The 12,766-nt window shown below is 35.1% G+C and overlaps 1 protein-coding gene across 1 annotated transcript; it reads left to right on the top strand.

The window, feature by feature from the left end:
- Positions 1 to 1,664: 1,664 nt before the first annotated feature.
- On the top strand, positions 1,665 to 11,699 carry LOC144424283 (uncharacterized). Its single transcript, XM_078113430.1, has 4 exons — positions 1,665 to 3,077; positions 3,879 to 4,042; positions 5,939 to 6,123; positions 8,409 to 11,699. The coding sequence occupies exons 1-4, from the start codon at positions 1,721 to 1,723 to the stop codon at positions 8,488 to 8,490; spliced, it is 1,788 nt and encodes a 595-aa protein (XP_077969556.1). The 5' UTR covers positions 1,665 to 1,720; the 3' UTR covers positions 8,491 to 11,699.
- The last annotated feature ends 1,067 nt before the right edge of the window (positions 11,700 to 12,766 follow it).

Raw genomic sequence — 12,766 nt, 5'->3', positions numbered from 1 at the left:
GAGTTTTTTTTATTAAATGAAACTACCGTTACTGTGAAAGATTTGATAACACTTCGTTTTAGTTTTTGTCCTCACATTATTGAGCATTGCTGTTTTGTTTTTTCACGAATTTTTCGGTTTTCCTTTTTGGCGAGCCAAAATTTTCATATCCTATTATCGCCACCCTGCGGATACAATAATTAACAGCAGCACGATATTTACAAACACTTCACATTTCAAATTTAATTCGATGTCGATCTAACACTGACTAACAAAAACTAAAATAAATAAACACTGTCGCGCTATTTTCGGCTGCTAATTAGTAATTACAGGCCTCCCAAAAAGTTGGCCGAGCGTGATATCAGCTGATTTTTACATCTTACAAAAATGTATGTTTTCATTGAAATGTCTTTACGCCACCGGGTGACAGAATGTGTTTAATATTTATCACTTATGACGTCGCAACCCGAAAACAACTCATATTTAGCGCTATCTGAAAGTGCGACTACAGCAGGGCGATTCTGAAGGCGTGCGGTGAAAATTGGCGAGTGGCGATAATAGGGTAACGTACGTTGAATGGAGTCGAAATAAAATTATACTTATAATGTGACAAATAGTAGTATAGCCAAATTTTGTTGACCTTCGATGAACCAGTTGAATCCAATATTTTGTGTTAAGACAAGTGGCTTATAGATAGCAATCCTTACTTATTGCAAAAAAGATCGGGTCTCATGTAGTTTCTTACCTAACATACTTCTAGTGGGCGTAACATGACAATTTTTTTACATATCAATCCTAACCCCCACCTGACCACACCATCCAAAAATTACGTCACTACGACGTCACAGTGACGTAATAGAGCCCTTCAAACTATGCGAACTGTCATCCAAGACGCACAGACGAGAACCCGAAATCGAACAGCCATTTCTCTCATTTTCTCGTTGCAAGGATCCCGATAGGAGAAAGGTCGCTGACGTCAGTCAGTTCTTTATCGTCGACGCCGATGCTATTTCGGGCGATCGTACGAGTATTTGGTAAGCTCTATGACGTGATTGTGACGTCGTAGTGACGTAATTTTTGGATGGCATAGTCAGGTGAGGGTTAGGATTGGCATGTCAAAAAATTGTTATGCTACGCCTAATAGAAGTACGTTAGGTACGAAACTACACGAGACCCAAAAAGATCTGTGTTTTCTAGTTATAAAGATTTTGAGGAAATGCCATTCCAGAGACTTTAAAACAATATAATTGTTGTGACTGGAGAAAATGGAATGGCATTTTCTTCAGTCGCAATAATCAATGTAATTACAGATTTATATTGCTCAGAGGACTCTGAGGTCAGGAGGTGGGCCCCATTTCCGCTTTTATGATACATAATATAGCTTGGGAAGACTATTCTAATCTATCATATTATATTGCGTAAAAAGTCCTGATGGGAGAGTTGTACGTAACCATAGGCGGTTTCTAAGCAATTGAACATTCTGGGTTCATAGCCATTGTTGAAAATAATAATAACAACTCGGAGGTCACATGTTTGTTATGGCGAGATTTCTCTAGGAATTCAGACCACCAACTTTATAGTAATATGCTGACATGAGCAATTAATCTATCATGTTCAATAATAAAATGTAGTTTAGATTTGGAAGATTAACCACAGTGGTTAACGAAATGTATTACCTTTATGCAGGCATTAGGATTGTTATACTTAGTTACTGATCCGAGTAAAGTTGAGCTGACTGATCATGAATGAAGATTACATTAAACAAACAAATTCAACCCAAGCCGGTTTGCTTATGACTTCACTCGATAGCTTGAGAGAACAAAACATTCTCTGTGATTTTGATGTCAAAGTTGGTGACAAATCCTTCCGTGCTCATCGCTGTGTCTTGGCGGCCTCATCAGGATACTTTAAAGCGATGTTTACGAGCAAAATGAAGGAATCTCGTGATGGTTTTATCAATATGAAGGATGTCGATCAGAATGGGATTTCCCAATGTATAGAATTCATGTATAAAGGAGTAGGAAATTTGAAAATGGAATACGTTCAACAAATCCTGCAAGCATCCAACCTGTTACAAATGGTTGGCTTGACAAACTTTTGCTTTCATTACTTGAAAACCAATCTCTCTCAGACCAATTGTCTTTCCGTCATCAATTTGGCTCAAGCGTACGATCGTCATGATATAAAAGAACAAGCAGAACAGGTGCTGATCACTAATTTCAAATCAGTAATTTCCTCTGAGATGTTCCCGTTCATTATCAAGCCAGATCTCCTGCGTTACATAAAAGTTTCAAATGTGGGTTATCAAACATCATGGCAAGCTATGATGACATGGGCAAGAGCAAAAGATGAAGATGATGCAGAGAGATGTTTTGCTGACCTTGTTACAGTCATCAATATCCAGACTTATCCTTTCAAATTTCTTCTGGATACTGTGTTGGAAGAACCACTGGTGAAAAGTAATGACATTGCAAAGAATTCAGTTATCACTGCAATATTCTCTGATGTCAAGAATCTTGAGACAAATCTTGAGATTGACAACTGCTTTATCCTGAAGAATATGGCTGAAACTCATCAAGTTACCAACCCAAATGCTGTGAAAAATGTGATGAATCAATTCCTGGAATCAAATTTCGAACAAATCATTGAGAAAAAAGAGTTCTGTGATATCAGCAAGGATGACATCATAAGGATTTACAACTCCCCAAACACAAAATATTCTTCTGAGACTGTTAAATGGCATGGAGCTCTTAGATGGATAAAGCATGATATTCAAAAAAGGAAAAAGATTTTTCATGAACTGTTCAGCCTTCTTGACCTGAAAAAATTTCCCTTAAAATTTGTGGAAGAAACCATCCGCTCGGAAACTTTAGTCAATGACTCTCGTAAATGCTACGATAGACTTTTTGATGAAATATTATCTCGGGCAAGAAAGAGTTCAGAATCTTCTAATCAGTCAGTCCAGCAACCAACATCTACAAGTATTAGAGCAAATTCAGTAACTTCCCTGGGCAACACTGCATCAAGTAGTCACAGCTCTAGGAATGTCCAAGAACCACAGATGGGAGCAGTGGGTGGATACAGGAGTGACGCTTCAGGTACAATCTTTTGCATTTGTGTTTCGTAACTGAGATTACTGAAGTAAGCACTGAGTCTGATTTCACTATGGATTGTTCATGTCTAGCTTATTGTTTTACATAATTCTGAACAATATTGTGATAATTTTTAATCCATAGATAAAATAAATACTGGTATAATATTTAGCATAATTAGGAAAATTGGTCATCTTCAACTCCATTCATTCATTTCTGTTTTTTAAGTAACGAGGTTAAAACTGAATGAACCAATACCCAGTAAATACTATATTTGGATCACAGGGTGATGACGTAACAGTTGAAGCAATAGGCTTAACTGTTGCCATTTCAGATTACGCCTTTCCGGGTTCAAATCCCACACCTCACCCACCACACCCAAGGTGTAATGGGTTGGGTAGGCAACGTTGTTCCTTCCCAATAATAGTAGCTTTTCACACATCAGTGGCTTATCAGTTACTTACATATCAGTGACTGCTTGTACAGGACTTTGTTCAGAACGAAGGCGTATTAAGCGTTGTATAAAAAAATTTAATACTGCCTAAATCCAAAAGCATAAGTCAAAACATAATATCCAATTTGAGCCTAGTATTGGCATGGGGGCTTAGCAATTTCGTGGATTTAAAAATCACAAAAGAGTTGTTCGTTTATTTATTATATAAAATTACAAATTACAATATGCCCTTGTTTATTTTTTTTATAAAATATTACAATATGCCCTATCAATTTATTTTATGTATAATAATAACCCAGTATTGGAATATTTCTTACTAATCCCCTCCAATCAAAAAATGTTTCAATTTTCAGAATCTCATCCTTCAAGTCAAGCTACTTCATCTGGTCTAAGAATCATCAATCAACAACCACCTGGTGGAGAAATGTCAGTGGAAGTATTGCCTGAATCACTGCCAGGATATGTAGGGTTGTCGACTTGTGTCATCACCCACTCATTCCCTGCTGGAAGTCTGAATGTGAGTCATGTAATGAATTCAGTTGGTTGAATATTAAATTATGTTATTATTTATTTACTGGAACTCAGATTTTTGGTGTATTAATTTACATTGATTCTATGTTTAACATTAAATCTTCCAAAATTCCTTTTTTTTTGACCCCCAAATAGCAATTAAATTCTGATTACACTTTTGTTATTATATTGTTCACTTTATTAAACAGGCCTCTGCACAAGCAACCGCTAATGCATAATAAGCTATCATTTTTTGATGGAATGTTATTTTTTCGTTTCGGAATTGCCTACTTAGTTATTACATCCTGGATAAGGCAATGGGCATGGAACTTGAGACTTTCAAATTATGATCCAACATAGCTAAGTCCAATGCTATAACCACAAGGCCATCACAACACCTCAGTGCTTAGATGTTCTAGAAATTTTTCCGATGTTTCCAGAAAGCATTTTTTTATGTTGGTTTAATGACCCCTTGCAGAATTTACCTCTACCAGTAACTACCAGTGCTGATGTCCAAAATAAATGAATATATTCACAATTATTTATATTACATAGAGCAAATTCTCGATTTGAGGTTTTCATTTCAAAATTTGTCTTTTAAAGCATTTGATTATTGAAGAAAATCGTACGACTTTCTTTAAAATCTAACATTGCAAATTGCAAAAATCAATCCAAGCTGTGTTTATATCAGTTATTCTGCATTACTGAATTAAATTTCCACATATGTAATTGTACAGTGATTTTCACAGACTCTTGTTGGACATGGCCCAATTTAAAATATATTTAATATTGGAAAAAAATATTATTAAAGAATTTATATGAAATAGTAAATTAGGTATTTCATTTTGGCAATAATCATCATAATCTATCTTAAGTCTGATAGTTTTGTCCGACTATAAGATTCCAAACGCCTAAAATGACAAACTTACCATATGAATTTTTTCTATGAAGCGTTTGTTATGTCTTTTGTTCCAAACAAGGCTATGTATGAGCAGTCACTAATACACAAGGCACTACAATTTATTGTAGTACTGAAATCTGTCTAGTTGCATTGCCACCTAATTTATCTTACACTCCTACCTATTTCATTATACACTGGGTAATGTGCTTGAATCCAAGATTTTTAACCTGTGATGCCAATATAGTTTGGCTACTTCTCTTCACATTAATCTTCAAATCCCAGATCGACGATCTCACCAACGATGTATATAAATTGGCAAGCAATGCTCTGCTTGGAAAAATGTTGGTCCTTTGTTTTTTTTTATATATAACCTCTTACATATCAGTGGATTTTTTGTGTATCAGTAAAATGTTAGTGTCATCATATTCTAACTCTGCTTCCAATCATAGATATATTATGTTTCATTTCTTTTTTGAAAAATTAAAACTCTTTTTAATAAATGTTATGTGAAGGCAACTCTGAACAAGGTGCCACTGATTATATGTTTTCTGAGGATATTTTACTTGTTTGCACATGTAAAACATCTTTGGTTCAAATGTGTGCCCTCCTCCTGACCTAGAAATCAAATGTTTTGATAGTCAATGTTTAGTGAGAAAGATTTCAATCGTTCAATTAACGTATCAGTGCATGCTTGTTTTGTGCCTTGTTCAGAGCGAGTATTTGAAAACATCCCAACTAAAATCACCAAAAAAATGCTTTTGCAACTGTCTGCTTCTGAGGAATTGATTCTGAGTTGCAGAAATTTTAGTTTAAAGCTTTTGGACCTTCAGGAGTATGCGCACCAAGATGGCGCACAACCTGAACATAGTATGTGTGTATCGGTTAGGATGCAGGTTGTGCGACATCTTGGTGCGCATACTTCTGGAGCACCTGGTGTTTATATCAGTTTTGATAAATTATCAGAGATAAAAGTTTAATAACTCATTATGTTTATTTTTGCAGGGTGTTTCATATGAGGCAAAGGAATTCACTGAATATTTGCCCTACTTCGGGATCATACCCTTGCTCCAGAAAGCATTCAATGCAGGATTGTTCTTCAAGATTCAGATAATTCGAAGCAGCCGAGGAGAGATAATATGGAATGATGAATTTCCTCATAAGACTAACAAACGTGGAGGTCCAGATAAGTAAGTTTTCTGATTAAATATTTTAAAATTTGCACAATTGTGATGAGGATTGACTGGGGCCTCAACTAAGTTATATCAATGACAGATGTATTAAAAATTTAGTTCCAACCAAATTTGAGATTTAAAATGTGAATTGCAAAAATATGAATTGGCGCTGCTCCGTAGTATGTGCAACAAGATGGCGGACACCTGAACATAGTATGTGTACCAGGTTAGGGTTAGGCCATAATTTTATTCCAATTTTCCTTGTTTTAGTTCGATTACGATTCGGGGACCAGCCAAGTGACTCCTGTAGTATTTGTACCTGAAATTATGGCCTAACCCCAACTTGATACATATACTGTGTTCCGATGTCCGCCATCTTGGTTCACATACTACGGGAGTACCTTAAATTAAACCAAATCAATATTTTTTTTCCAAACTGACCTTCCATGCAAAGTTAGAAAAATGAACTTGCACATAAAAAGTCATGTTTTTGTATTAAACACTATTTTGCAAACTCTTATTTATAAATCAAAGAAAGGCATGTTTGGGTCGCAGTTTTGATCCCATAACCATCCATCCAGTTTGTGACATTTGCAACCACTTATATCATGCCTCGTCAGTACAACATTCTCACTTTTCCTCTCTTGATTTCAAGCAACATTTAAATTCGTTAATACACATCTTTTATACACCTTTCGCTATGAACAAGGCTATATATAAGAAACCATCGCGTCCATTTCACCAACTGGACTTTCTGGAAGTGAAGTTCACTGGAAGTTTATTAAGTGAAGAAAGTCCAAAAGAAACCATCGCGTCCATCAAATTCCAGTTGATGGGTGAGGGATGACCAGGAAGCGTTCTCTCTATTCCTTATAAATATTGACCATGATTTGTCATGCTGTTGCAAAATGTTAGGGTGTATGTGACTGAGGGCAATTTCCTAGTGACAATCAGAATTCCCCAATGGTATCCGGCCTAGATTTTCTAAAACATGACTGTACCTTGGAATCAGGGTTGCCCGATTTTGTAATTATTGATCTGTATTCCAGTAATAACTAAAAGTTTTGCTTTTCTGTTGTCAGCGTTTCATTGTGCATCCAACTTGATATAAATTATGGTTTCACTAAGGTTTTCATATGTACGATGCTTATTCATACATTTTGCTGTAAACAAGACTTTGTTCAAACTTCCACTGATATCTAGCAATATGTAAAGGGCTACTATTATAGGGAAGAAATAGTATCTTTCCGGTTCAGCATTGCCTACTCATTTTTTACACCTTGGGTGAGGTGGGGTTCGTGGGATTTGAACTTGAGATGTGCGAATTGCGATGCCAGCCAAGTTAAGTCCAACACTTTAACCACTAGGCCAGCGGTTCCCAAACCTTTTGTTCGAGCGGCGCCAAATTATCAAGGGAAAATGCTCGCGGCGCTCTTGCACGGAAAAGTATGGTGAATATCGTGATCGTTAGGGTGTACTTTATGTCCTTTAACGCTGGTAAACTCGTAGGCCTACGGAATGAAGGCAGAAGGCCAGCTTTTCTACTTCATCTCTGCATGTTCGCTTAACTCAGTTCAGCAGATAAAATAAATTGCATCTTACGAAATTGCAGCAATTGGTGTCTATATCTATTGTTACATAACGACATAGCAAGCTAAATGGAATTAATTGATTCATATACACAGCATTTAAATAGGAAACAATAAAACTTTTATAATAAAGACAATATGTAAATTGTAAAATATCAAATCATATTTTATATTAGTTATTCTAATAATTTTCGCGGCACCCCGACACTACGCGACTCACCTTTTGGGAACCGCTGCACTAGGCCATTGCCCTCAAATCAATTTATTTTCTATTTGGTGGTTTTACACTTTCGCATCGATCAGTGCTCTGTCCAATCAGACTTCACTGGGTTTTGAAACTCCAGAATTATCATAGTTTGGTGAAATCTTCCTTTGCACACTGGAAGGGGTGTTGGGCTTTAGTTAGTGATTTTGATATCAGTGTTTCGTATTTCAGTACGTTATTTGTGCAATTGAAAATTCTAAAAAATTCAAATATTTGGGCATTCATCTCTACCTACGAGTAGAGTTGACATTCTTTTTACAAATAGAAACCTTACATTCAAATCTCACCCACACAGGCATCGCTAAGTTGAGTGTTTCTAAGTACTAAGGAGTCAAATATTTGTGACTTTCAGTGTTCTTTTATCGAACATCTTATTTTTTACAGTTAATTGAAATCAGACTCATATGCAACTACCATTATCTCTCATGCAATCTAATCTTTTTCAGCCATGGATATCCTGATGATGACCACCTTGATAAACTGTATAAAGCATTGAAGACGAAATTAAAGGCAGCAGGAATTAAATAATAACAATAGATGATCAACAATGGACGCTCAACACTATCCGGACAATACTATATTAAAACTCATCCATTGATTTTGTAGTGTCATTATCAAGCATTTCATCAAGCCACTTATAAATATTATAAAGTTCGGATTGACTTAGATATCTTTAAAGGACATTTTATATATCTCAAGGCCATTTTCAAAATAAAACAGCAAACTTTGGGGGTACAATGGTAAAAAATAAGTTCCTGTCATTACCGGAACAGACCCTAAATTGCCTGAACGGGGTGGAAAATCCATCTAAACCTACCGGAACTACCTGTAGCTATCTTGTAAAATTTGTGTAGGAATTGAATACTAACAATACAAAATCAACAATGGCTGTTGGACTCTACATGGACAATATAATATTAGAACCCTTCCATTGATTTTATATTGTCATTATCAATCATTCCATTATGCAACTTACTGAATATTATAATGTTTGATGAACTGCAATATCAGTCTAATTTGACTCAACTTTTTGTTTTTAAATCAAACTCTATACTGTTAATCAACGTTAATTAGTCAGAATTTTCAAAACCAACAATTCATATTTTCTCAATTTTTCATCGTTTTTTATCTGTTTCATCCTTTTATTGTTGATTAACTCCATGATAATTATGCATATGTGTATATACCGTATATGCTCGTTTTACCGCCCGTTTGAATAGCCGCCCGTGTGAACAGAATATAAAAATAAATAAGGGCCGGTGCTTGAATTATTGAAAAAAAGATGCTTTGAGCCAAGTTTTTGAATACTTCGCACAAGTTTTACTCTAACTAGGCGGCCAATCGGCGAATATCTTCTATATTAGAGAGAAACCTGAATCAGTATGATGCATGGCATAGTCTGCTTATTTAATTGCAAAATACAAGTTTTGTATTTATCCTGGCAGAGAAGGCTAGTTGAGCACTCCGCTATTAGCCTGGTTACGGAAATCTGATCTATATTCAGATGTATCATGAACTTGATTGGTGGCAGAAGCTGTAATTAACCAAAGGATACCACCATATTGGCCTCCATTAGCTTTTCCAATGCCTTTTTACTACTATATGCTTTCAACTTTTATTTGAGTAGTGCCTGTATAATTATGATTTTTCAAATATGCAATTCAAATGTCCCATTGATAGTTTTTCAATATATTGAGTTTATATTTTCATTAAAATTCGACCTTGCTAGCCATGATTGGTGTTATTATATTAATTTGAGATGTACCGGTATATATTGCTTTATTTTGCATGAAAAGAGATTCACAATCAGTATTCTTATCACTTGAAAATATTGTCATAATTCAGCAATCTGCATTGTTTTTTATATATGGTAATTTAAAATCCATATTTACTTCTGTTGGCTACAGATAATTATATTTTCTTTTAATTCTTCCTTTATTTCATTGGTGCTAATCATGAAAATCAAATATGCAATTTTCTCTTAAACTACACTTTTATAAATATTTTATATTGTTTTATTCCATTCATTAGAATCTTAATGTTGCAAGTCATTGCTACATAATATATGGACCAGTCAGCTTTGTGATACAGGTTGATTATCAACTCTGTTAGTAACTATAGATATCAGTAGGCTTCAATGTAATAAAATTATAAGTGATTAAGTAGTTTTGCTGCACACGAAATAGTTATGTTACTGTTCAGAAGGAAGAATAATAAGTAGTCTCATAGAATTGATGATAAAATTATAATATTAATTTCATACATAAAAAGATGTTTATATATAATACTGAACTAACTACTTATGCAATCACAGCTTCTAATCTATTCGATATACAATATACCTTTTTTATCAGAAATATACTTCAACTTATTTTTTAATAATTAGTTATTTCTTCCTAATTGTCTCTAATTTGCTATGCATGATGGGTATTTTAGTTTGGTAGTCTTAGAAATATTGTTTTATTTGAATTCTTATTTCTGTAGAAATTAATTGTCATCATTATCAGCTGTAATACATGTGTACATTTTGTTTTTCAAAAATATCAGCCATTGTGCTTTACTAAATCCTAGTTAGAGCTTGGTTAATTTTTCCATTTCTATTGCAGCATTTTATATATATTCCTGTCTCTGTGTAAATAATTACCTTTTGATACTTGAAGCCTATTAATCTCTAATACGCAAATCAATTACCTTCAAATGCATGTAATTTGTACTTCGTTTTCTTAAGTATATGAGAGATAAATTTACATTTCATCGTATATTCATGTGAAAGCATTTAAACCTTTTTCAAAGCCTGATAAATAGAATTATATTTTTGAAAAATTTAACTGCTTTAAGGAAACTTATTTAATTTAAAAAGCTTGAACAGAATTTGAAAACCAGAATTTCCAAAATACCCATAATATCTAGTTTGACTGATAATCGTAGATTTTGAAAACAATATTTATGATTCAGTAAAAGTACATTTTAATTTTTTAAAAACTTTACTGAGTGTTGTGCATTATCACACTTACCCATAATTAATTATTTGACGTTCCAGCATTTTTCAACATGGTTTTTACTTGTCTCTTTGATGTATGATGTTTAATTTTATATATAGTGTTTGACTTTTCTCTCCTACCAACTTGGTATGGAAAGAAACTGGAGCTACATTTTATGCTTTTCAGTCGACCCAATGTCTACCCCTGATGTGGTGATGGTGGGTAAATGCTCGTCTTCAACACCAGATTTCCAACCTTATATAATAATGTACCATGCTCATATGCTCCCTACGCCGAGCCAATGTCCCAATCTGCCCATAAAATTCCTATGACTTGAAATGCATATTATATGCAAACCATTAGTTTTTACGCCGACTCTACATGTAGTGTGTGTTTCACAATATATTGTTAATTATTATCACCAAAATGTTTTCTCATTGATGTAGTCGAATACTGATTATTGTTGTCATGTGCCTTTGATCCAAAATACCTAACCCCATATATGATATATTGAGATACGGCAAGTAATATGATATAAATCTCCAACTACTGACAAGGCCTGTGGTGTTTATTTGAAAATATATTGTTGATAATCATCACCAAAATTTGAACTGATCATTGCAGTTTAGCACAAGGTTGATTTGTCCACCTTAGTTTAATCCTAGGCTAGGATAATCGTTCTATCACTGTTTTTTAGCAAGCTTTGTAGCAAACTCAAGACGACTCACTAAGTACATGAATAATAAAGCAGGATTATTTCATTCACCTCTGATTGTGATTATATCACCGCGTTACCGTAATCAAAATAAGTATTTTTCTCGCGTTCAAACGAGATACGCCGATATTTCGGTGTCCCGAAGTATGTAAACCAAGACGGCGGACATCGGATACGTAGTGTGTGTACCAGGTTAGGCCAAAATTTAGTCCAATTTTCTATGTTTTAGTTCTCTTACGAGTTTGGGGACTAGCCAAGTGACTCCCGTAGTATTTGGACCTGAAATTATGGCCGAACCTGGTACGCTCCGGGTAAACCGATATTTTAATATGTTGAAGCGACATAATTGCTTTACGGCTTAGTAATCAGGGACCAAGGAAAATTATTAAGCCGTTATCGAATACTTTAAACTTTCCGGTACCCCCGTTGACGTTTAAAATGCCTAACAGTTCGAAATATGCCTTTCAAATATTTAATTTACACAGTTAAATAATCTTTGATCTGCAACGTTATTTACCTGGCGCAATAAATTGGTAATGTAACGAAAACAAAAAGAAACGCGAGTAAACCATATTTCACGTTCGATGACGAGGCATATGCACCAGTCAAGGTAATATTTTCGCAGCATCAGCAAAGTTAAACGAATAACGATGGCTGGCTACCGATTGCATGGTTCCAATTCGACAAAGTGACTCTCTCTTCAGCGTTAATGATTAAAGTCTGCATTGTGACGCTTGCGCGCCGCTTCTCTGATCATATGTATGCATGCGACCCTGTAGGGTCGCGGCCCCTAGTTTGGGAGCTCAGATAGTCCCTCATCCCTTGATATACTGGTGAGGGTTGTTTGTTGGGGATGTACAGAATGAAACACCCCACGAAGTTGAAATATATAGCAAATGTGTTAAACTATACTTGTGCCGACTTTGTGCAAGTTGCTCCTCCGGTATAATGGGCCGGTTGGGATTATTTTTCTCCAACCCATAAGCCCACGTCATGGGCCGGTTGGGATTATTTTTCTCCAATCCCATAAGCCCACGTTGCCATCTAGTAAAACATGGAATGTAATATCGTGACCGGACAGTTTCAAAAACTACAGGGAACACATAAA

This window comes from Styela clava, chromosome 6, assembly GCF_964204865.1.
Source record: "Styela clava chromosome 6, kaStyClav1.hap1.2, whole genome shotgun sequence".
Lineage (NCBI taxonomy): Eukaryota > Metazoa > Chordata > Ascidiacea > Stolidobranchia > Styelidae > Styela > Styela clava.
Note: the sequence above shows the minus strand (reverse complement) of the source record. Positions and strands in the feature narration are given on the sequence as shown.

Bases quoted from the DNA above. Each gene is read 5' to 3' on its own strand.
- LOC144424283 (XM_078113430.1), top strand. From the start codon at position 1,721: ATGAATGAAGATTACATTAAACAAACAAATTCAACCCAAGCCGGTTTG. The intron at 3,078-3,878 runs GTACAATCTTTT...TTCAATTTTCAG, and splicing joins ATACAGGAGTGACGCTTCAG to AATCTCATCCTTCAAGTCAA. The intron at 6,124-8,408 runs GTAAGTTTTCTG...AATCTTTTTCAG, and splicing joins AAACGTGGAGGTCCAGATAA to CCATGGATATCCTGATGATG.